The sequence below is a fragment of the Poecilia reticulata genome, chromosome 3 (genome assembly GCF_904066995.2).
Source record: "Poecilia reticulata chromosome 3, P_reticulata-male-v2, whole genome shotgun sequence".
Lineage (NCBI taxonomy): Eukaryota > Metazoa > Chordata > Actinopteri > Cyprinodontiformes > Poeciliidae > Poecilia > Poecilia reticulata.
Window position 1 is genome coordinate 35,947,513 of NC_088832.1, and position 23,532 is coordinate 35,971,044.

The window sequence follows — 23,532 nt, forward strand, 5'->3', positions numbered from 1 at the left end:
CTTGGTACTGATATTTCCTAGATGTCATTGAATGTTACTGTTTACCTGCGTTCCTTGAATGTGCCTTTTTGCGAGTCGGTGTCCTGCTTCGTTCTGCTGAGCAGTGTTAGGCACCGAGTGACAACGTGAGTTATTGTATGAAGGTAAATTAAACCTTTTTTTAAAGACAACGCCGGACGTCACCTGTGACTGATCCCAGAAGCACATAGAAGCAAAGTAAGTTGTTTCTTTGCCATTAGCACAATGAGCAGTGAGTACATAAGCATGATTGACAGCGCTAAGCCCCACCTCCTGGCTCTGATTGTAGCAGATCAGGGATGAGATGGATCAGTTCTCAAATTATCTGTCTCATAGCAAACATGGTGACAGTTTTAACAAATATTTAGCAACATTTTTTAATTTAAAAAAAGTGCAGCTTTAACTTGTTGGTACTTGCAACAGATTAAGAAAAAAATTCATTTCAGACCTAAAATCTAAAAAAACAATTCTGTAGGCTGGATAAAATCTGGTCTCAGATGTCGCCATGTCGCTTACGCTGCACGTATGCTAGGTGCTACAGCGCTAGCTGTCCAGCCAGAACAGGGATTTTTGCACAGAGTAGCGAGAGCGTCCTCCGTCTGAACCGGAGCGCCACGGATGGGAATCCAACCGGAAAAGAAACCAGATTCCCAGGTTCTAACTGAAGCTGTTAGCAGTTAGCATCACCATCAAAACCTTTTCTCACAGCGTTAGCTCCTGCTAGTATAGGGTTAGGGTTAGTGTGTGTGTGTGTGTGTGTGTGTGTGTGTGTGTGTGTGTGTGTGTGTGCGTGTGTGTGTGTGTGTGTGTGTGTGTGTGTGTGTGTGTGTGCGTGTGTGTGTGTGTGTGTGTGTGTGTGTGTGTGTGTGTGTGTGTGTGTGTGTGTGTGTGTGTGTGCCTGCCTGCCTGCCTGCCCCTCTGGTGTGCGTTCTGGCTTTCTTTGACTACGTTCTGATTGGATCCCTGATGAGATTCCTGATCTGATTGGTTAACCGGGTTAACGGTGCTGATGAGGGAAGAGGAACTGTTCCTTTAAGGATGTTTCTGGGTTTCTCTGGTCCCAGCAGACAGGCTCCTGTGTCCCCAGTGTTCCCAGTAGAGGCGACCAGCCTCATTGTGCTGCTGCAGCTTGGTTTCCCCCTCAGAGATCCTGAAAGACGTTTTTCTCTGTGGCTCCTGGAAACCACACACTGACTCCCAGCAGCTCCATGGAAACCAGCACTGGTTTCACTGGTTTCACTGGCTCTGCACTGGTCAGCTTGACTGGGAGTGGCCTAGTTCAGTCCCAGTCTGTGATGTTAAAGCAGAATGTTTCCAGAGCAACCTGACCCACTTCATGGTGCTGTTCACTGGTTTGCAGTCAGGGACCATCATGGATGTCCTGACTCGCATCAGAACCTTCAGCCGACCCGCTGTTCCGATTCATCCTGGTTCTGTTGGACTGGTCATGTGACACGGTTTTCACAATGAAAGCATTTAGCTCTTATTTATTGAGGTAAAATGATCCTGAAGTCTCTCTTCCAGCGGTTCTGACCCGGTGAGGCCGTCTGTAATAAAGGTTCTGATCCAGTCTGGGTTTTAGGTTCTGCCACAGCCAGCAGTGGGCAGCAGAGGGCAGGAAAGGGAGGGAGGGTCCATGAAGGGCTGACAGCTGGGAGGCGGAGCTTAGCGCAGCGCTCAGCGCTGGCGGCACGAGACGCTCCGAGAGACAGACTGGGACAGACTGGGATCATGGAGTCAAACTGGAGTAATCTCCCCTGACAACACACTGCAGACAGCATGGTAAGGCCTCCACACACACAGAGACAGACACACACACACACACACACACACACACACACACACACACACACACAGAGACACACACACACACACACACACACACACACAGACACACACACACACACAGAGAGACACACACAGAGACACACACACAGAGACACACACACACAGACACACACACACAAACACAGACACACACACACACACACACACACACAGAGACACACACACACACACAGACACACACACACACACACACACACACACACACACACAGAGACACACACACACACACACACACAGACACACACACACACAGGCAGACACACACAGAGACACACAGACACACACAGACACACACAGACACACACAGACACACACACAAGACACATAGCCTGTAGCTCTGATGGACTGGGAGCAGTGGGGGTGTTGGGTTCCACCAGCGTGTGTGTGTGTGTGTGTGTGTGTGTGTGTGTGTGTGTGTGTGTGTGTGTGTGTGTGTGTGTGTGTGTGTGTGTGTGTGTGTGTGTGTGTGTGTGTGTGTCAGGAATTCAACATTGGATCTGAGGTGTGTGTACCGTGGAGCAGCAGAGTGTGTGTAGCTGTGAGCAGCAGGACCAAAGAACACTCGGACCTGTCAGTTAAAGTCAGGTTAAACACCAGAACCCAACAGAACCCGGCCCGGTGGAGCAGAACCACTCCATGGTCCAGTTCTGTAGCAGGTGGAGGCGGGTCAGCTGGGACTCCTGCAGCTGAGCCGATCCAGTCAGACTGGGAGGTTCTGGCACCTTCGGATCAGAACCAGAGCATCACAACCCACAGCCTGGTTCTGGTTCTGCCGAACAGAACCAGCGTTTAGAGCTTCCTGTAGACGGGCAGGTTATTATGGGATGTTGTGGTTTGATGGGCTGCAGTGAAAACTTTATCTGCCACATGATTCCAATCTAGAAGTTTCTAAATGCTAACCGCTGTTAGCGCAGCCTGAACAGAGCAACAGTCCCCAGCGTCCAATCAGATCGCTTAGAGGCAGACATTAACCCCCATGGGACCACAGCAGCCGATTCCATCGTTAGCGATGTGGCTGTGCGGCAAATTTAGAGGCGTACTAGAAACGCGAATACAAAGGTTCCAGCTGGGGACGCGTGTAAAAAAAAAAAAAGATTAATTTGGTTAAAAAAATCAAAGTAATTAATGAAGTGACATGATGTAAAGATGCGTCTATTCTTTAAATAGATTCATATTTATCGCTGAACCACAGAGAACAAAGTAGTAAAACTAAACCTCCTCAGGTTTTGGTCTTTGCAGACATCAGGCTGTAGTTTATCATCGTCACCATGGCAACACTGACCATCCATCCCTGACGCCATCCTCCCCATGTCCCGTCTCTGCTGCGCTGTTCAGAACCAGAACCTGGACCTGGCGCCAGCTCCAGCGTGACTCTGAAGTGAGTCTTTGTTTCGCCAGCAGAACAAGTGAAAACAGTGACTCACTCTGATGATTACACACACCTGAGCAGAGTGAAGTGCCGTTACCATGGAGACGTCAGGTAAACTGGGAGTGCTGACAGAAACATGCTGAGACCTGCTCAAGGAGCCACAACAGGAACCAGAACTAATGTGGGTCCACTCAGAGGTCAATGGTTCTGGCAGAACCACAGTTTAGCCCTGTGGAACGAGATCCACCTGAGAGACTGCTGTCTGAGCAGGTTGATGACATCACAGGTGAGGAGGTCCATGGGGAGTTCTGATTGGTTGGTGGCAGCTGAATCTGAGCTCAGAATGGATGAGTTGGTTCTGATCCGGATGGGTTCTGTTGGGTTCTTCAGAATGTTCTGGTCTGACTGCTGGAGTCCAGGCAGCTGCAGGTGATCGGTTCTGTGTTCCTGATCAGGTCTGATGGTTCGGTTCTGGACCCGGTTCTCTGATGTGGACAAAGTGTTGACATTCAGAGATCTGCAGGCCGTCATGCAGCGGAACCCGGCGGCGCGGCGCTGCTGCGCCCTCATGCAGCCGGGAGGGCGGGGTTACTGCAGGCCAGCTCCACAGTCAGAACCAGCCCGAGACCGGCTGGTCCTGACTGTGGAGCCCATCAGAACCAGCCGGTCGCAGCTGCTTGACCCACGAGTTTCTGCTCGGTTTGTTGTAGTGTCTGAATTTCATGTGAATATTTTTAGAGTTTAACTCGAGTGCCAGAGTTCTGGTCCAGTTTGAGTCCAGCTGGGTTTTATCTGCTAATTTACTCCTGAACGATGTTTATCTGGTTACCATGGAGACCGCATGTGGTCCCATCACACACTGGCGTCTGCTGACTGGTGTTGGGGGTAAACTGGTTTCCATCAGAACTTCATCCTCAGGTTGGGCCGCTTCACTGATTTCTTTCATAGAGGCTGTAAATACTGGCCCAACGAGTTCTGGACACCTTCCAGAACCGACCAGGAACAAAACTCTGATCCAGAACCAACAAACTGACCCAGAACCAATCAGGAACAGGAACTCTGGCCCAGGAGGTTCTGGAGCTTCTCCGGTCCGATTCAGCGTCTGAACAGTCTCTGTTCAGACGCTGGTTCCGGCCCAAAAGACGGATCTGGAGTTTCTATCAGAACCCGGTCTGTGGTTCTGGTGGACCCACAGCAGACTGGTTTCCCCCTGCTGGCACCGGGTCACCATGTGGATCGTGTTCTCCACGCTCTGGGTCCTTCTGGAAGTCGTCTTCATGCTGCCTGTCGGGTCAGATGTCTGCGGTTCCGGCCTCTCATTGGTCCAGATGTTCAGAAGGAGGAAGTGGTCCTGGTTGGGTCGGGACGGTCCTGCTCAGGTCTGAAACATGAAGCCTGACGGCGCCACCGTGTGGGAACCCCCCCACACTGGAAGATGACACCAGTGGGAAGGGATTTGCCCTCTGACCTGCCTCAGTGGGACCTGCTGCTTCTGGATCAGATCGCAGTGGAGATCCAATCCAGAAGGATTGCAGATTCAAGATCCCAACAGATTCAAGAGAATAAGAATGAAGGTTTTTATTCAAGCTGTGAGGAGAGCCGCTCTGAGAGGAGGCTTTGTTTTAAACAAACACTTTTATACAAATCTGAAGCCAAGTGGCACGTTGGAAACATTATCTCAGTTATCAACAAGTCATATCAAACTAGAGAGGATCCATGCTACTCATTAGCCTATGCTACCGTTAGCCTACGCTATCATTTTCATGTGCTGCCGTTAGCCCTGCTCCCGTTAGCCTGTGCTGCCGTTAGCCCGTGCTTCCGTTAGCCCGTGCTTCCGTTAGCCCGTGCTGCCGTTAGCCCGTGCTGCCGTTAGCCCGTGCTGCCGTTAGCCCGTGCTGCCGTTAGCCCTTGCTACCGTCAGCCCGTGCTGTCGTTAGCCCTTGCTACCGTCAGCCCGTGCTCCCGTCAGCCCGTGCTTCCATCAGCCCGTGCTGCCGTTAGCCCTTGCTACCGTCAGCCCGTGCTGCCTTTAGCCCGTGCTACCGTCAGCCCGTGCTGCTGTCAGCCTGTGCTGCCATTAGCCCGTGCTGCCGTCAGCCCGTGCTGCCGTCAGCCCTTTAGGTGACATGAAGTTGCAGCATCAGACTTCTGCTGGGTTGGAAACCTGCAGAAGGTTCTGGTGCTGTTAGAAATTGGGACACTGCAGCATCTAGAACATGAGCGGTCGGTACCGATGGGTCAGACTGGGACTCGGATCAGAATCAGGAGCATCCCCCCTTGATCAGAACACGGCCCGTTTTCCCCGGCATTAAACCTCATCATCTGCTGAAGGAATCTTCCTAGTTCTGGTTCTGAACCAGTGGCCCGGTCCCAGGCTCTGTGTGAGGCTCCATCATAACTTGGTTCTGCTCACTCTGACTTGGGCTGGTGGTTCTGGTTCCGGTGTTCCAGCAGCCTGGCTGTCGGGAACATTCCTGTCTCTGTAAGCTGCGGAGGCATCGCCTGGAGGCGCGCCGCTCATTCCTGCTCAGCGCCTCTGGAATGTGACAACATCAGATGAAACTTTAATCCCTGGGAGGAAACTGCAGCGTCTCCAGACGAGCCGCAGCACGCCGCGGCCGGCCCGCAGCATCACAGAACCATGGTGGGAAATCGCAGCAGGAAGCTGCTCTGCTCACCGCTGGCTGTGGCTGACGATGATGATGATGATGATGGCAGCAGGGCTTTTGCTGTTTGACGGTGTAAGCCAGGGGTCCCCAAACTACGGCCCGCGGGCCGGATCCAGCCCGCCTCCACATTTGGTCTGGCCCCTGAACAATACCAGAGAGCATTCAGATTTTCTTTCATTTACCGTATTTTCCGGACTACAAACCGTTTGTTTATATGTGGATTTTTCTTCAACCACCGCGCTTTCTGATTGGCTACCTGTCACATTCAGCAGGTCGTATTCTCGTTCCCAGACAGGAAAAACCCACAGGCTGCGATAAAAGGGCCAAGACAACCCAAATAGGGCATAATCAGGATTTAGTGGGAACACCCTCTCCCCCCGGTCCGCGGTAATAAACAGGTTGGGACCACTGACTGATTTAGCTCATGCTAGTAGCAACATGAAGGATCAGCACTGTTACAGTTCAGAAACTACCGTAATCAGTTAAAACTTGGCAACTTTTTCTTTTTCACCGTAATAAATGTGATATTCAGTTGACCTGTAGTGACTCAGATGTTGGCTGTCCGCCCCTCTGCTGCTGCTGCATGGTGTGGAAAACCGGCAGAGATATCTGGGACTTTTATGTTTACTGGTTTAAAATGAAACAAAACTTTGGGGTTGTGGCTTATAGTCCAGTGCGGCTCATAGTTGGGAAAATACCGACTATAATCCTTCCTGGGTTTTTCTGAGAAGAACCCAGAGAGGGTTATTTGATTGTGTTTTCAGGAAAACAATATATTTTTACATGTAGACTCTCCTGCAGTCTTTCTGGTACAAACTGACTCCGGCCCCCAGCAGAGAAGGGAAACGTTATGTGGCCCTCAGGAAAAGGTTTGGGGCCCCTGGTTTAAGCTGTTGGGACTTCTGCTGCTGTGGACCGACTTCTTCTCTGCTTTTACGACCTTTCACCTCCTGAAGCTCTTACTGAGGCGACCAGTTACAGTACTTGAACTTACAGTGTAATATTTCTTCAGATTTGTCAAATAATTTTTCTAAATCGTTTTTCTAAAAAAATATTTTATAAATGTAACCTTTTCCCAAATAATGATTTTTAGATTTTCTCAAATTATTTTTTAGAAAAATTGCTTTAAAAGTGTCTTTTTAAAAAATCTACTTTTTTTATTATTTAGATTTTTCAAATTGTCTTCAGACGTTTTTAAAATTAATTTTAGATTTTCTCTGATATTTCTTCCCTCAGGACGTCTCGGCCTGAGATGTGTGGAGAAGAGTCCGTCCATTAAAGTCTTGTTAAAACTCATTTTAGGTCTGAAAAGCTGCATCGTAGGTTCAACCACTGTCTCAAAACACATTTTTTTATTGAAAAGTTTGATTTTTGAAATGGATTTTATTTTTCAAATAACATTTCAGTAACATTTGAACGCCAAGCATCCAGAGGAAACTACGGCAGGTTTTAATGAGCTGCAGAACGTTGTTAGAATTCAGGCTTTTATTGTGAAGGTTAGCAGGAAGTTGTATCTGTGCTCTGTTAGAGTAGTTAGAGTAGGTGATGGCCAAACTGGGAACCAGTTAAGCAGCTGCAGCAGAACATTGTGAAGCTGCTGGAGGCAGGAAGGAGAAAGTTTGGTGGATGAAAGATCTCATCCTTTCAGTGGCACTTCAGATTCACTGGTTTCATTCTGACTACTGAACCGTCTCCTGCCCGCTAGCATCATCTAAGCTAGCATAGCATGCAGTGCTGATGTTTCCATGGCGACGTCGGCCATGTTTCTCTGGAGAAACTGCTTTCATCCAGAGGACAGGAGGCGCCTCCTCCCCCTCGCCGCTCTCTGGCAGGTCCAGAGGTCACGTCTCCTGAGGTTTCCTCATTAGTTAGCCGTGACCTTTGACCCAGCAGGGAGCCCTGATCCCAGCCAATCAGGGCATGTTGGCCTGCTGCTCCCCGCCCTCCAGGAACCGGTTCTGCCAACAGGATGAATCACGGCCCGGCGGGCATCCGTCCAAACCACCAGAACCAGAACCAGTTCACCTGCTGGAACATTGGAGCCCGTCATCAGGACGCCACGCTGCAGACCGACCTGACCGCCAAGGTCAGCTTCTCCTGGAGGCCATCAGAACCAGAACCCTCAGTTGGGCCTGTGGGGGGCGCTCTCTGTGTTCCTGCTGTGGGTAAAGCAGCTGCTCTGACCTTTGACCTCCTGCTAACTGATCAGTTATTGATCCACAGGAGGACGTCATAATCAGCTCAGAGTGGGAGGTCCTCGGTGCTCCTCTTCCTCTCCTCCTCTCTCTGGTTCTGGTTCTGGTCCGGTCCACATGTCCTCCCTGTTCTGTCTCCTGCAGGACTCTGAGTCTTTGGACGTGTGCGTCCAGAAGGCGCTGGCCGCCGTCTACCCGCCCTTCCAGGCCTCGGCCCCCACCCTGCTGCCTCAGGTCCTCGCCGTGGTAGACAGCTGTTACCGTGGAGACGGCCTCCGCTGCCTCTTCCACTTCCTGCTTCCTTCCAAGCACTTCCTGCAGAACCTGCAGCAGGATGCCTGCGTGAGTTCCTGCGGACGACTGTCCACCCTGTCCCCTGTCTGTCCACGCAACCTTTGACCCCCACACAGAAACATGAAGTGATTTAAACCTGCAAAGCAGCATTGTCAGTGTTGGAGAAGAAGGGCATTGACCTTTAACCCCTAGGCCTCAGAATGTCCTTCTGTTTTTTCTGCCCATTAAAGCAGGAAGCAGAGAGTTGATGCTTTTAGCCACTTTTCTAGAAAACATGAAACTCTGGATATCTGGCATCTTTTCATAATCGACTGTTTGGTAAAAGAGAAGATGTTCATTTTTAAATGAATAAAAAGTTAATTTACATCCTTAGTTTCAGTGAATTAAATGATGTCCAGACGTTTGGTCTCCAACCTCCAACACGTCCAGACTGCAGCCTCGCTGAGCTGGAGACGTTTTACTCAGCAGAACAGAAAAACGTTTGCTGCAGGTGGAGATAAACCCCAGAAGGCCTGCACACCGCACTTTTCAGATCAGACATGAATGATAATTATCCTTCCAGCTCTCACTTCTGCTGTGGTTTGCTCCCAGTAAGCTCAGACTGGTGAGGAAAAGTTAAAGCGCCCTGAATACTTTGGTCAGACTTTGTGTCCGTCCATCATGGAGTCGTTTTTTATGGAGAGGTGTTTGTCCTGATGACTGACCCCTGACCCCTCTGCCCCCCTCCAGGCTCCGTTCTCCGGCCTGCTGTTCCGTCATCCCGGCTGGCCTCTCTGCCTCCATGAGAGGATAGTCGTCCATCTTTGTCCTCTGGAGCCGCTCCTCCTCCATCCAGGAGACTTCTACCTGCTGCTTTCTCCTGCTGCTGCTCCTGCGGCCTGCGGCGCCCCCGTCGCCCCCCGCCTGCTCCTGGTCAGCGCGTCAGCGGGCGGCCGCCATGCGGAGCGGCAGGAGGTGTCGGCCCGGGCCCTGACCTCCATCTTCAGCATGGCCTGGCTGGACGCCGAGAACCGGGAGCGTGAGCGACGCGGCGCTGCCGGGCTGCGGCGCTGCGTCCTGTCCGCCCAGGGCGACGTCTTCAGGGTCCCCTGGGAGGACGTCGTCCACCCGCAGTTCATCAGCCGCTCGCGCAGCTCCGCCCCCTCCAGGACGGACGGGAAGCTCCTCCCCCTCTCAGCTGCACCCAGCCAGTCAGCAGCCAGCAGCGACGACTCGGAGGGCGAGTATGTGGAGCTGACCGAGCTGCTGCCACCGCAGCCACCAGCGCCGCCACGCTTCTCCCCACAGAAAGGATCCCTGACCCAGTCCATCAGCCTGCAGAACCGGACCAGAACCACAACACACTCCAACACACACCCGCGGGCCGCCCAGGCCAGCTCACACACCCTGCAGTGCTTCAGACTGCTGGAGGAGAACTTCAGTCCCTCCTCCTCCTCTTCAGGAAGCCGTGGCGCAGCAGGGAGGAGCAGCATGCACGCTGCAGCTGCAGGAGGTGAGGAAGAGGAGGAGGCAAAGCATGACAGGGATGAAGGTTTGGAGTCAGACTGTGCAGAAAGAGAGGAGCGAATGCAGCAGGAGAGGAGGAGCGATGAAGAGGAGGAGGAGGAGGTTCTGGGAAGAAAGGAGGAAGTGATGGAAGTTGATCAGAAGGAAGAAGGAGAGGTTAAAGAGAAAGAGACAGGATGTGAAGAGTACACGGCTAAAGACTTTTACTCTGAAATTAGCAAACTAATGCACTCTGAGGACTCTTATTCTGAAAGGTTTATGAGAAAACTAAACCCGGAAGATTCGTACTGTAAAAACTTGTCTGAAAATACACACACAGAAGACTTTTGTTGTGAAAGTATCACAGAAAAAATCCTCCCAGAGGACTCTTATTCTGAAAATATGTCAGAAAAAACCAAACAGGGTAACCCTAATTATGGAGATATGGGAGTAAATATACATCTGGGAGGCTCTTACTTTGAAAAACTAACAAGAAAAACAAACCTGAAGGACTTTTATTCTGAAAATAATATAGAGAAAATAAACCCAGACGACTCTTATTGTGAAAATAAGAGCCAAAAAACAACACACCCAGATTTTCAGTGTAAAAGCATCATGGAAAGCGAACCTTCAGCTGAGTATTATTTTGAAAATATTGCTCTAAAAACAACCTCTGCCTGCTCTTTTTCTGAAAATGAGACACAGGAAACTCTCACTGATGACTTTTATTCTGACAGCATACTGCAGACACATTCTGAAGACTCTTATTTTGAAATTGGCTCCTTTCAAATACCCTCTGAGTCAAAGAGGTTAAATTCTGGGCATGTTTTCCCCAACGACTTTAAAACTGAACAAAGTCTCCTCAAATCCGAGGACTCTTATTCTGAAAAGCTAATACAACAAACACTACCTGAAGACCCTTATTTTGAAGATCCAGCACAACTAACACTACCTGAGAACTCTTATTCTGAAAAACAAAAACAACTTGATGACTCTTATTCTGGAAATCTGATACAATATGAAAACTCTTATTCTGAAAATGCAGCACAACATAACGACTCTTATTCTGACGATCCAGCACAGCTAACACTACCAGAGGACTCTTATTCTGAAAACCAGACACAACCTGAAGATTCCTGTTCAACATCAAAACAACTGGATGACATTTATTCTGAAAAACAAATGCAGGACTCTTATTGTGAAGATCCAGCAGAGTCTGAGGAAGCTCCTCCTGCGCTCAGTGAAGGGCAGGAGAACCTGGAGAAAGAAGAGGAGCAGACTGATGGACGAAGATCTGCAGATCATCAGACTGAAGGTACACCCCTCCTCTTCCTCCTCCTCATCCTCAGTGTCTCTCCCAGTCACTCTTTTCATCCGCCAATCGACCTTCTGACCTCATCACCTCCTCCTCCTCTGATTGGCTGAATCCCTTTTTACACCTTTTGTCTTTGTACCTGTCTATCTCCTCCTCTGATTGGCTGTCTGTAGCTCCTCCTCCTAACTCACCTGTGTGGCTGTGTTTGTGTCTGCCGGGTTCTGCTCTGAGCTCCAGATCACAGAAGGTCCTGGTGACCCGGGTCGCCCCGACCTGCTGCGACGTCCAGGACTTTAAGAAACTTTTTATTGATTTGGATCTCCAGCTGGTTCTGGTTCTGATCAGCTGTCTCTCTGCAGGTTCCAGCTGTGAAGGTTCCCATGTCCAGTTACACATCAACGCTGGCTCTGGTCCAAAAGAACCAGAAAAACCCTTGGCTTCCCCAATCCAGTCCAGGTTCCAGAGTGAGCTGCTGCGGTCCGGAGCTGTGTGCCTCCCTGGTGAGCAGCAGAACCGAGATCAGCCTGTTTGGGCCCAGTGGGTCTTCTGTCTGCGTAAAACATCTTTGGCATATTGTAGCGTATGCTTAGTGTGTTGAAACATGTTGTAAGCGTGTGTTTAGCATGTTGATGTGCCGGCTGCGTCTCCATCAGGAACCAGAGACAGAGCAGGGCGGGTTCTTCTCACCGTCTCCACCTGCAGCCCCGTGTGGTCGGACCCAGACTGCCAGAGCGCCGAGCTGCTCCGCCTCGTGCGCTACTACACCTCCACCCTCAGGTACGCCCAGATCCTGCTTCGCCGCCCTCGCCCATACGACGCTCTCTCTGACATCACTTCCTGTGTGAAACAGGGCGGAGGCTCGAGGCCTGGGGCTGACGGTGTTGGTGGATGCTCGGAGAGCTGCTCCTGCATCTGCCCTCTTCTCTGCCCTCCAGACGCTGCAGGTGAGGCTGGACCACTGAGAGGGGGGTCACGTGACCAGAGGGGAGGGAGGGGGGTCACGTGACCAGAGGGGAGGGAGGGGGGTCACGTGACCAGAGGGGGGGGGGGGGGGTCACATGACCAGAGGGTCACATGACCAGAGGAGAGGGAGGGGGGTCACATGACCAGAGGGGAGGTAGGGGGGTCACATGACCAGTGGGGGGGTCACTTGACCAGCTGATTATATTCAACAAAACCAGAACAATTCATCTATTGAAACCAGCCAAGCCCTCTGATCCAGTTTCTCCTGTGGTTAAAGACAGTTCTTTGCTGCAGTCCTCCTCATCCCTCCTCAGTCCTCCTCATCCCTCCTCAGTCCTCCTCATCCCTCCTCATCCCTCCTCAGTCCTCCTCATCCCTCCTCAGTCCTCCTCATCCCTCCTCAGTCCTCCTCATCCCTCCTCAGCCCTCCTGTTTTTCTGTGCAGGAGGACTCGCCCAGCTCCATCCACTCAGTTCTCATCCTGGCTAACAAAGACGCATCACTGCAGCTGGACAGAGCTGCTGTTACTCAGGTAACTGCAGCAGCTGGCCAAGTTCCACCCTGCTGCTGTCTGTGCATGCTAACTGTGCATGCTAACAGTGAATGCTAACTGTGCATGCTAACAGTGAATGCTAACTGTGCATGCTAACAGTGAATGCTAACTGTGCATGCTAACTCTGAATGCTAACAGTGAATGCTAAGAGTGCATGCTAAGAGTGCATGCTAACTGTGCATGCTAACAGTGAATGCTAACTGTGCATGCTAACAGTGAATGCTAACTGTGCATGCTAACTCTGAATGCTAAGAGTGCATGCTAACAGTGAATGCTAAGAGTGCATGCTAAGAGTGCATGCTAACAATGAATGCTAAGAGTGAATGCTAACTGTGCATGCTAACTGTGAATGCTAACTGTGAATGCTAACAGTGAATGCTAAGAATGCATGCTAACAGTGAATGCTAAGAGTGCATGCTAACAGTAAATGCTAAGAGTGCATGCTAACAGTGAATGCTAAGGGTGCATTCTAACAGTGAATGCTAAGAGTATATGCTAAAAGTGCATGCTAACAGTGAATGCTAAGAGTGCATGCTAACAGTGAATGCTAACTGCATGCTAACAGTGAATGCTAAGAGTGCATGCTAACAGTGAATGCTAAGAGTGCATGCTAACAGTGAATGGTAAGAGTGCATGCTAACAGTGAATGCTAAGAGTGCATGCTAGCAGTGAATGCTAACACTGAATGCTAAGAGTGCATGCTAACAGTGAATGCTAAGAGTGCATGCTAACAGTGAATGCTAAGAGTGCATGCTAGCAGTGAATGCTAACAGTGAATGCTAAGAGTGCATGCTAACAGTGAATGCTAAGAGTGCATGCTAACAGTGAATGCTAAGAGTGCATGCTAACAGTGAATGCTAAGAGTGCATGCTAGCAGTGAATGCTAACACTGAATGCTAAGAGTGCATGCTAACAGTGAATGCTAAGAGTGCATGCTAACAGTGAATGCTAAGAGTGCATGCTAGCAGTGAATGCTAACAGTGAATGCTAAGAGTGCATGCTAACAGTGAATGCTAAGAGTGCATGCTAAGAGTGCATGCTAAGAGTGAATGCTAACATGCTAACAGTGACTGCTAAGAGTGCATGCTAAGAGTGAATGCTAACATGCTAACAGTGAATGCTAAGAGTGAATGCTAACATGCTAACTGTGAATGCTAAGAGTGCATGCTAAGAGTGAATGCTAACTGTGAATGCTAAGAGTGCATGCTAAGAGTGAATGCTAACTGTGAATGCTAAGAGTGCATGCTAAGAGTGAATGCTAACTGTGAATGCTAAGAGTGCATGCTAAGAGTGAATGCTAACATGCTAACTGTGAATGCTAAGAGTGCATGCTAACAGTGAGTTTCCTCCTGCAGGTGGAGGTGCTGAGCTCCCTGAAGTCTCTGCAAAGATACGTGGATCTGCAGCAGCTTCCTGTAGAGCTTGGAGGCTCATTGAGCTTCAGCCAGAGCAGCTGGATCAGCTTCAGATCGGTCAGCGCACACACACACACACACACACACACACGCTAACACGCACGCACACACACACACACACACACACACACACACACACGCACACACACACACGCTAACACGCACGCGCACACACAGTTAAAGCCTGACCCTGGTGACCCTTTCAGTGTGACCTGAGCGTCTGCAGCGCTGATGAAATGGGCTCAGAGTTCAGTTGTTTCGATGCTTTGTGTCCATCAGAGGGTGGAGCAGCTCTCCAGGCAGTGCAGCAGCGTCATCCATCTGCTGCAGGAAACCATCAGCAACCTGCAGAGCACACCTTTACCTGCTGTTGCTGAGGTAACGGGGCAGGTGATCAGTAGCTCCCCTATGTGGGAAGCTTTTGTTTCCATTTGCTGTAAATCAGGTTCAGCCTCATCAGAATGTTTTGACTAGGCCAGCCCAGACCTTGTCCCTGTTTCCCTGCCAGGATGCAGAGCAGCTGCTGTCCAGCTGCAGGGCGGCGATGTGCAGCACCTTGAAAGATGCCCGCTTGGTGCAGCTGCAGCAGGAGGGCGGGACCTCTCTGGCCTGGCTGCGCAGGGACGAGGTGAGCGGCGCGGCCGAAGAGCGGCGGGCGGCGGTGGAGGCCGCGGCGGCGCTCTACGATCAGGTGGACGAGCTGCTGCACCGCCTGGTCACTCTGTCCAACGCCAGGACGCAGGAGCTCAGCTTCATCACCGAGTTCAGGGGCCTGGAGCGCGGCTTCAGCCAGGTGAGACTGAGCATGCTCAGTGAGGGCGTCATGGCTGCTGAGGAGCAGCTAGTTCAGCCAGCAGTTCTCTGGTTCTCTGCAGCTCTCGGTATGCAGCAGTAGTCAGTATGTTGCTGAATGTTGATGGATCAGAACCTCTCTGGACGGACCGGTCACTTGGTTCTGACCTGTTTCTGCTGCCTGTTGGGCAGGTGAGGGCGTGGCTGGAGCAGGAGGGCGAGCTCCGTCTGCAGTGTCTGAATGAGCCGGCGGACTCTCTGGAGCTGCTGAGCAGGAAGCAGCAGGACTTCAAGGAGTTCTACGCCGCCGCTTACGTGAGTTCTGCAGAACTGTCCGGGTCGGAGCTGTGGAACCGGCCCAGCGGGTCTCACTCTCCTTCCTCCTTCCTCAGGAGCGCTGCAAGCACGGCGAAGCTCTGCTGAGCCGGCTGGAGCGCTGGGGCGACGTCTCTAATCCGGACCTGCACGCCTACGAGGTCGAAGTTCACTCCTTCTGGGCCCAGCTGCAGGACTTCTCCCAGCGGGTCAAAAGCACCGAGCAGAACATGGAGCGGGCCGTGCAGCTGTACCGCTTCCTGGACCAGGTACTGATCCGGTTCTGAACCAACAGCCGCTGGTTCGCTTACAGCACCAATAGTAATAATAATACCAGAAATTATATTACATTCATTAATATGAGATCAATTTATTCTGAAAATCAAAAGGGAAATCTGTAGAGCTTCGTCCAGGAGACTTTTATCCGTTTTAGCCGTCTGTCGCTTTTATTTTTAGTTCATTTAGTCTCTATCAGTAGCTGTGTTGGGTTTATGACCGGGATGCGCTGCTGGCCATCAGAGTCGCTGATGGTTTGTTGTAACAGCTGGAGCAGTTCCACAGGGAGCCGTCCACCTGCGTTTGCTTGCTGCTCACCTGAGTGCTTGATGCAATGCTCCAGAAGCAGGAAACCACAAACGGGATCTGGAGCCGGAGCTCGTTGGAGACGATTGGCAGATTTTTGGCTGGTCGGGGGGGTCCACCTCGATGTATGCGGATTGTGCCATCCAGCTGGGAGTCGGACACGTGACGGGGAGCCGGACACGTGACGGGGAGCCGGACACGTGACGGGGAGCCGGACACGTGACGGGGAGTCGGACACGCTACAGTAACGCTGACGATATTCAAATATATAGTTCATTTCCATCCTCTGTATAAATTGACTGAACTCAGTAACGGCCTGTTGACATTAAATCTGTCTGTCTGACAACCAGCTGCAGGTAAATGCAGGACTGAGACGCTTATCGAAGCTCCTGGTGATAAAATCACGGGAATCAGGTTTTTAAACCGTTTGAATAAAAACTCAGAAATCTGTTCTCTGTGACAGTTCATGGGACAATCATTGGACAATCATTGGACAATCATGGGACAAACTGAAAAAGCATCAGGTTTGATGCTTCCTGGTCTAAATAACTGAATCGGGTTTCAGTGGATTTAGGTTTGCAGTTTATTGTCCAGATAAAGTTTGTGTGGCTGCTGCAGGTCAAAGGTTTGCGTTTATTCACATTTTCACTTTTATACATGCCGACTTGTGTGTAAAATATGGCGCCGCTTCATACTCAAGGCCCTGGTCTCATCCTGTCAGGTTCTGGAGCGTTTTCCCTCTCCAGACCGGTTTGGACCGGTACCAGCCACAGCGCAGAAAGAGCTACCGAGTTTAACAGCTCAGTACCAAGTCGACCCTCATCGGGTTCTAGTCCAGTCCAAGTCTCCTTGGTAAATCCAGTGGAGTGAGATGTCGTTCACAGAGAGGATCTCTGCAGCTGGATTCTGATTGGTTCCTACCTGGACGACCAGAGAGACCTCCTGCTGGGGGACCGACCCATCTCTGACCCTCAGAATCCAGCTGAGGCCGACTGAAGCCTGACGGGGGTTTGGACCGGACCGGTACCAGGACCTGTTGGACCTGAGCGACCCTCAGGAGCCGTTCCACTGAAACCAGAGGGAGCAGCATCTTCATCTTCATCCTCCTCTTCCTCAGACGGGGGTCCTGAGTGATTCTGATCGATGAGATCAATAAATCAGAGGATGGATTGATCAGCTGATTGGCCCCGCCCCCACCTGCCACTGATGTATAGGTGATCCATACCATTCTTCCTCTGGTGTGAAGCGGGCGGCTGCCGCCGGCCAATCAGATCCCACGCTGTGGCAAGCGGCGCCCGGTCCTCACAGACCTGCAGCTGGAGCCTCATCAGTGTTTATTATTATTTACAGCTGAAACCACAAGTTTACATACAGCAGACATCAAAAATTAACCCTTCGCTCAACATTCGTCATACCGTGACTGTCAGGCAGGAAGCAGGGCGGCCTCCTGCCCTTTGGTACCGCCCCGGTGGGTTGGACCCGTGTTAGTGTGACCCGGTGTAGAACCAGACCAGTAAGCAGTTTCAGGCTGAGCGGTGGCGCTGCAGCTGATGACATCATATCCTCTCTCTGCAGGCCTACGGCTGGGCGCTGGAGGGCCTTCGCCAGCTGGCCAGCGTCTCCATGGAGGACTGCACGACGCCGGACAAATGCTGGGCTGTGATTGGCTGCCTGGAAGACTACCGGTCCAAGCACCCCCCAATCCCGGAGAGCCGCTTCCAGGCGATGAAGGCGGAGGCGGGGCAGCTGCGGGGGGAGCGCGGCCTCCGCCAGTGGAGCTTCGCCTGGTCCAAGTGTCAGGAGACAGAGAACACGTTTGACAGGAAGATGGAGGCGGCGCTCCGGACTCGGGACTCCGCCCACCGGCGCCGCTCCGACTCTGTCGTCAGCACAAGCTCCACCTCCTCCAGGAAGTCCGGGCTGTGGGGAATCCTTGACGCATCGCCGCCAATCCCGCAGCGCACACCGTTCCTACGGCGCCTGCTGCGGAGCTCTTCCTCCTTCGAAGAGTCGGTGCGGCAGGACGTCTGCTCTCCCGCCTTCATCCCGCCGTCCTGTTCCTCCTCCTCTTCCTCCAGGAGGCAGCTGCTGAGGAAAACCCAGAGCTTCGACCACCCGGCCTCACCCGACACGTCGCGCTGCGGCGCCGGCCCTCGCACCCTCAGCGAGCCGCCGCGCAGAGGGAACACGGGCGTGTTCATCCGCGGCCTGGAAGTCAGCAGCACGGAGGCAGCGGATCGGACGCTCCGTCCCAGAACCCTGGGGCAGAACTGGGCGGGTCCACGGAGCCCCGGGACACCAGGGGGCGCCGCAGGGGACGGCCGGCCCCGAGGAAGGTGGGTCATGCATGGTCATCAGCCTGCAGCAGGACGATGACGGCGTTAACGTGTTCAGACTGTAGTAATGGCGCTCCATCCTGTGTGCAGTAAACTGCGGCACATCGTGGAGGAGATGGTGACCACAGAGCGGGAGTACGTCCGCTCGCTGCGTTACATCATCCATCACTACTTCCCAGAGATGGAGCGCGCCGACCTTCCTCAGGACCTCAGAGGGAAACGCTCCGTCATCTTCGGCAACCTGGAGAAGCTGCTGGACTTCCACAGCCAGTTCTTCCTCAGGGAGCTGGAGGCCTGCTGGAAGCACCCACTGAGGGCGCCACACTGCTTCCTCAGACACGTACGCCATGTTCCCTAATGTCTCCAGGGTCAGGGGTCAGAGCTCAGGCCTCAGAGGTCAGAGCTCAGGCCTCAGAGGTCAGACCTCAGGGGTCAGAGCTCAGGCCTCAGAGGTCAGAGCTCAGGGGTTTCAGAGGTCAGAGCTCAGGCCTCAGAGGTCAGAGCTCAGGCCTCAGAGGTCAGAGCTCAGGCCTCAGGGGCTTATCCGGGGTCGGGTCTCGGGGGCAGCAGCCTCAGGAGGCCCAGACTTCCCTCCCCAGCCTCTTCCAGCTCCTCCAGGAATCCCAAGGCGTTCCCAGGCCATAGAGAGACATCGTCCCTCCAGGTGTCCTGGGTCTCCCCTCCTCCCGGTGGGACCTGAACTCCTCACCAGGGAGGCGTCCAGGAGGCATCCTGACCAGATGCCCGAGCCTCAACTGGCTCCTCTCGACGTGGAGGAGCAGCGGCTCTACTCTGAGTCCCTCCCGGATGACCGAGCTTCTCTCTCTAAGGGAGAGCCCAGCCACCCTGCGGAGGAGGAAACCCATTTCGGCCGCTTGTACCCGTGATCTCGTTCTTTCGGTCATGACCCAAAGCTCATGACCATAGATGAGGGTGGGAACGTAGATCGACCGGTAAATCGAGAGCTTCGCTTTTTGGCTCAGCTCTCTCTTCACCACGACGGACCGGTACAGCGCCCGCTTCACGGCAGACGCTGCCCCAATCCGCCTGTCGATCTCCCTTCTTCCCTCATTATGAACAAGATCCCCAGATACTTAAACTCCTCCACTTGAGGCAGGACGACCCCCCTGACCCGGAGAAGGCACTCTACCCTTTTCCGGCTCAAGACCATGGCCTCGGATTTGGAGGCACTGAGCCTCATCCCGGCTGCGAACCGCTCCAGTGAGAGCTGCAGATCACGATCTGATGAAGCCAACAGGACCACATCATCCGCAAAAAGCAGAGATGTGATCCTAAGGCCACCAAAACGGATCAACACCTCGGCTGGTCAGAGATTCTGTCCATGAAAGTAATGAACAGAATCGGTGACAAAGGGCAGCCTTGGCGGAGTCCAACTCTCACCGGAAACGAGCCCGACTTACTGCCGGCAATGCGGACCAGACTCTGACACCGGTCATACAGGGACCTGACAGCCCGTATCAAAGGGCCCGGTACCCCATACTCCCGGAGTAACCCCCACAGGGCCCCCCGAGGGACACGGTCGAACGCCTTCCCCACAAGTCCACAAAACACATGTAGACTGGTTGGGCGAACTCCCAGAACCCTCCAGGACCCTGCTGAGGGTGTAGAGCTGGTCCAGTGTTCCACGACCAGAACCAGAACCACACTGCTCTTCCTGAATCCGAGGTTCGACTATCCGACAGACCCTCCTCTCCAGGACCCCTGAATAGACTTTACCAGGGAGGCTTAAGAGTGTGACCCCCTGTAATTGGAGCACACCCTCCGGTCCCCCTTTTTAAACAGGGGGGCCACCACCCCGGTCCAGTGGGACCACCACCCCGGTCCAGTGGGCCACCACCCCGGTCCAGTGGGACCACCACCCCGGTCCAGTGGGACCACCACCCCGGTCCAGTGGGACCACCACCCCGGTCCAGGGGGCTGCCCCCGATGTCCCTACAAAAACCAGCACACCAACATGCAGAGCCTTGAGGAACTCCGGGTGAATCTCATCCCCTTCCCGGGCCTCGCCACCGACTTCGTGTATTTCTAGGGAATTAAAATCAAACATCAAATGTTAACCAACATTTATAATTAAATTATTGGGTTAAATTTACTAAATCAGTTTCTGTAGCAGCCAGTCCTCCAGGTCCGAGTGTCCCAAGTCCAACACGCCGTCGTCTGGTTCCTCCAGCTCCACCCATGTCATGTGGCACATGACGCACTTTTCAGATTTTTATTTGTAAAATGGGTTGGAAGCCATCTTCCTCACCCAGCATTGTGTGTGTGTGTGTGTGTGTGTGTGTGTGTGTGTGTGTGTGTGTGTTCTGGGAGCAGCAGGAGCAGTTCGGCCTCTACGCTCTCTACAGTAAGAACAAACCCAAATCTGACGCGCTGCTAGCGAACCACGGCCACGCCTTCTTCAGGGTGAGTGCTGCAGCTTCTCTGACCTCTGACCTCGGGCGGCTCCCTGACCTCTGACCCCTGCCTGCAGAGGAAGCAGCTGGAGCTGGGCGATAAGATGGACCTGTCGTCCTACCTGCTGAAGCCCGTCCAGAGGATGAGTAAATACGCCCTGCTGCTCTCTGACCTCACCAAGGAGGTGGGCGTGGCTCAGGAGGCGGAGCTTACCGCGCTGCAGGACGCCACCAACATGGTCAAGTTCCAGCTTCGCCACGGCAACGACCTGCTGGCCATGGACGCCATCAGGGAATGCGATGTGAGTGGAGGTGTTTCTGATGACCTTTGACCCACAGGACCTGCAGCAGGAGTGATGTCTGCAGAACTCCGACTTTATCGTTTGTTCTCCTGATGACAGAAACACAACCCGGTTTATAGCAGCGTTTGTGGAAATCGTTCACCGACCGTGAACTTATATCGATGTTGAAAACGCAGCGCAGAGACCGCAGAGGAAGCTGAGTCGTTCAGGATTTAAATCTGTTTCCATGGTAACAGCTTTCCTCAACAAGTCTCTGTGTTTCTATTGGCTGCTTGACTTTACATCACAGCGCAGTTTGGCTGCATCGTATCCCCGCTGAGCGGATTGTGGTGCAGAGATGTAAGCAAAACGGAACAAAAGTTTAATAATATTTATTAATGTGCATCAAACTAGCTGAGTTTAAGTATTAATAAGTAAAAAAACAGATCATTGATGTGATTTTTGGAAAATTGCTAACGCTCTTACCATGAGGATTGGACCCTCTGCTCAGTAAAATGCAATGAACCGCCTCAGCTTACGTCTCATCCTGATTTAATGGATACGGACAAAGGCAGATACATTAAATCAGAATCATGTTTTGTTTTAGGTCGCTGTGTTGTGAGTCTCTGTTTATTCCAGCCGGAGTTTGGATGTAATCAGGGAAAATATTTTTTATTTAATTAGCAGTTTAGTAACTTCCTCTGTTCTCAGCGGTCCTGCTGTGTGTTGTTTCCACCAGTAGATGGCAGCGCTGAGCCCCAGGTGAGCTGGTTCTGCTCTCCCTGCAGGTGAACCTGAAGGAGCAGGGTCAGCTGATCCGGCAGGACGAGTTCACGGTCTGGAGCGGCAGGAGGAAATGCCAGCGCCACATCTTCCTGTTCGAGGATCTGCTTCTGTTCAGCAAGCCCAAGAAGATGGAGGGCGGGCTGGATGTCTTCATCTACAAGCACTCCTTCAAGGTGAACTGCGCCGCCGCGTTCTGACGGACTTCCTGTGAGCTCCGGTTCTGATTGGACGCATCCTGTTTCAGACGGCGGATGTGGGCCTGACCGAGTCCAGCGGGGACGACGGGCTCCGCTTTGAGATCTGGTTCCGTAGGAGAACCGCCAAGAACCAGACCTTCGTCCTGCAGGCCGCCTCGGCCGACGCCAAGCACGCCTGGACCGCCGACGTCGCCCGCATCCTGTGGAGCCAGGCGGCCCGCAACAAAGGTGGAGGCTGCCGCTGCTGCCGCCGCCGCCATGCAGACACACAGACGCAGTTAACGAAATGGCGTGTGTGTGTGTGTGTGTGTACACGTGTGTGTGTGTGTGTGTGTGTGCGTGCGTGTTCAGAGATGCGTCTGAAGGAGATGGTGTCGATGGGAGTGGGGAACAAACCGTTCCTGGACATCCAGCCGAGCGACGCAGCCATCAGCAACCGGGCCGTCCATTACATCATGAAGCCCAGAGGTACGGCCAGGTTCCCATGGCAACAGCGAGCTGAGATCAGAACGTCTGACCCATTCGGTTCTGCTCTGTCCAGGCGCCAGAACCAGGGCGTCCATCGCCGTGGTGACCTTTGACCACACCCACCCGTTCAGCAGGACGGCAGCCTTGGAGGCGGCAGCATCAGGACCGTCGTCCTGCAGCCTGCTGGGACCACTCAACCTGCACATGTTCAGGTAGGAGTCGCACCTGAAGCCCCGCCCCCTCTCCTGCTCACCTGTCCTTCCTCCTGCAGCCCCTCCGCCCTCCCGGCCGACGCCTCCTTCAGCTCCTCCTGCATTGAGGAAGACGAGCAGGAGCAGGAGACCAGCAGCCAGCCCTCCATGAGTATGAGCTCTGACCGCTGTAGCTCCGCCACCTGGAGCTCACCTGGTCAGGTGAGTGAGTAACCCTGTCTCGGTGTGTCTGCAGCCACCGAGAGCTCCGGCTCCTCCTCCCACTGCCTCTCCGGCTCCACCGGCTCCGACAGCGGCTGCGCCTCCTCCCACCTGCAGAACGAGCCCCGCCCCTCCTCCGGAAAACGCCACGGCAACGGCGCCTTCGTCTTGGCTGTAAGTCAGCTCACTTCTGATTGGTCAGGGCGTGATGATGTCATCAGCTGCTGAGGTCACATGATCTCTGCTCCTCCTCAGGAAGCCGCCACCGTCGTCTGACGCCTCTTCGCAGGTTAGTCCTCTTTTATTTTGAAGGCTGGAAGAGGAAGTTGTTGCTATGGTTACTAATCTGCGATCTCTGTGTGCAGGTTCTGACGGTTCCAGGAGGAACGGTGGTTCTACTTCCTGTAAATATTCCTGTTCAGTCCGGTCAGCAGGTTTCTCCTGAGCCAGCCTGGTGGTACAGAACCGGTCCAGAACCGGTCCGACTAGACGTGTGTAAATATTCCTCAGCTGAGCGTTGCTGGCTCTTTTCTAACCTCGTTAATAAACACGTTTGATGAAAAGCTCAGCAGCGTTTGTTCTGACCCAAGCTGGTTCTACTGGACCTCAGTGGTACCGGGATCGGGTACGTCCAGGTGTTTTTATCCAGAAAATCATCCTCACAACCGGTTCTGGAACCCAGACCTCGGATGACCCTGATGAAACTTTACGCCGTCCGTTCTGAGCGGCTCTGAAACAACCGGGTCGGGTTTCAGGTTCTGCTTCAGTCTCTGAGGACGACCTCTGACCTCCACTGTCTGGCTGAACAGAACCACATTTGTTCT

General features: G+C 52.8%; 1 protein-coding gene across 4 annotated transcripts; it reads left to right on the top strand.

Moving 5' to 3' along the window:
- Positions 1–1,678: 1,678 nt before the first annotated feature.
- Positions 1,679–23,271, top strand: plekhg4 (pleckstrin homology domain containing, family G (with RhoGef domain) member 4). 4 transcript variants are annotated; one of them, XM_081605680.1, is made up of 24 exons: positions 1,679–1,800; positions 8,244–8,441; positions 9,123–11,193; positions 11,553–11,693; positions 11,847–11,970; positions 12,044–12,137; positions 12,602–12,688; positions 14,065–14,181; positions 14,404–14,514; positions 14,633–14,917; positions 15,109–15,231; positions 15,309–15,500; positions 17,389–18,149; positions 18,240–18,489; positions 20,484–20,573; positions 20,641–20,865; positions 21,633–21,803; positions 21,875–22,055; positions 22,179–22,295; positions 22,369–22,507; positions 22,567–22,658; positions 22,743–22,882; positions 22,964–22,997; positions 23,074–23,271. In XM_081605680.1, exons 1-23 carry the CDS (start codon positions 1,798–1,800, stop codon positions 22,982–22,984), a joined length of 5,733 nt encoding a protein of 1,910 aa, XP_081461806.1. In that variant the 5' UTR covers positions 1,679–1,797; the 3' UTR covers positions 22,985–22,997; positions 23,074–23,271. The 4 variants fall into 4 exon arrangements, with proteins under 4 accessions (XP_081461806.1, XP_081461807.1, XP_081461809.1 ...); XM_081605681.1 differs by having other exon boundaries at positions 14,404–14,502; XM_081605683.1 differs by having other exon boundaries at positions 1,680–1,800; positions 9,123–9,885.
- Positions 23,272–23,532: the final 261 nt, after the last annotated feature.

Coding starts and splice junctions, on each gene's coding strand:
- plekhg4 (XM_081605680.1), top strand. Junction 11,694..11,846: donor CGGAGCTGTGTGCCTCCCTG/GTGAGCAGCAGA, acceptor CGTCTCCATCAG/GAACCAGAGACAGAGCAGGG. Junction 21,804..21,874: donor TCTACAAGCACTCCTTCAAG/GTGAACTGCGCC, acceptor ATCCTGTTTCAG/ACGGCGGATGTGGGCCTGAC.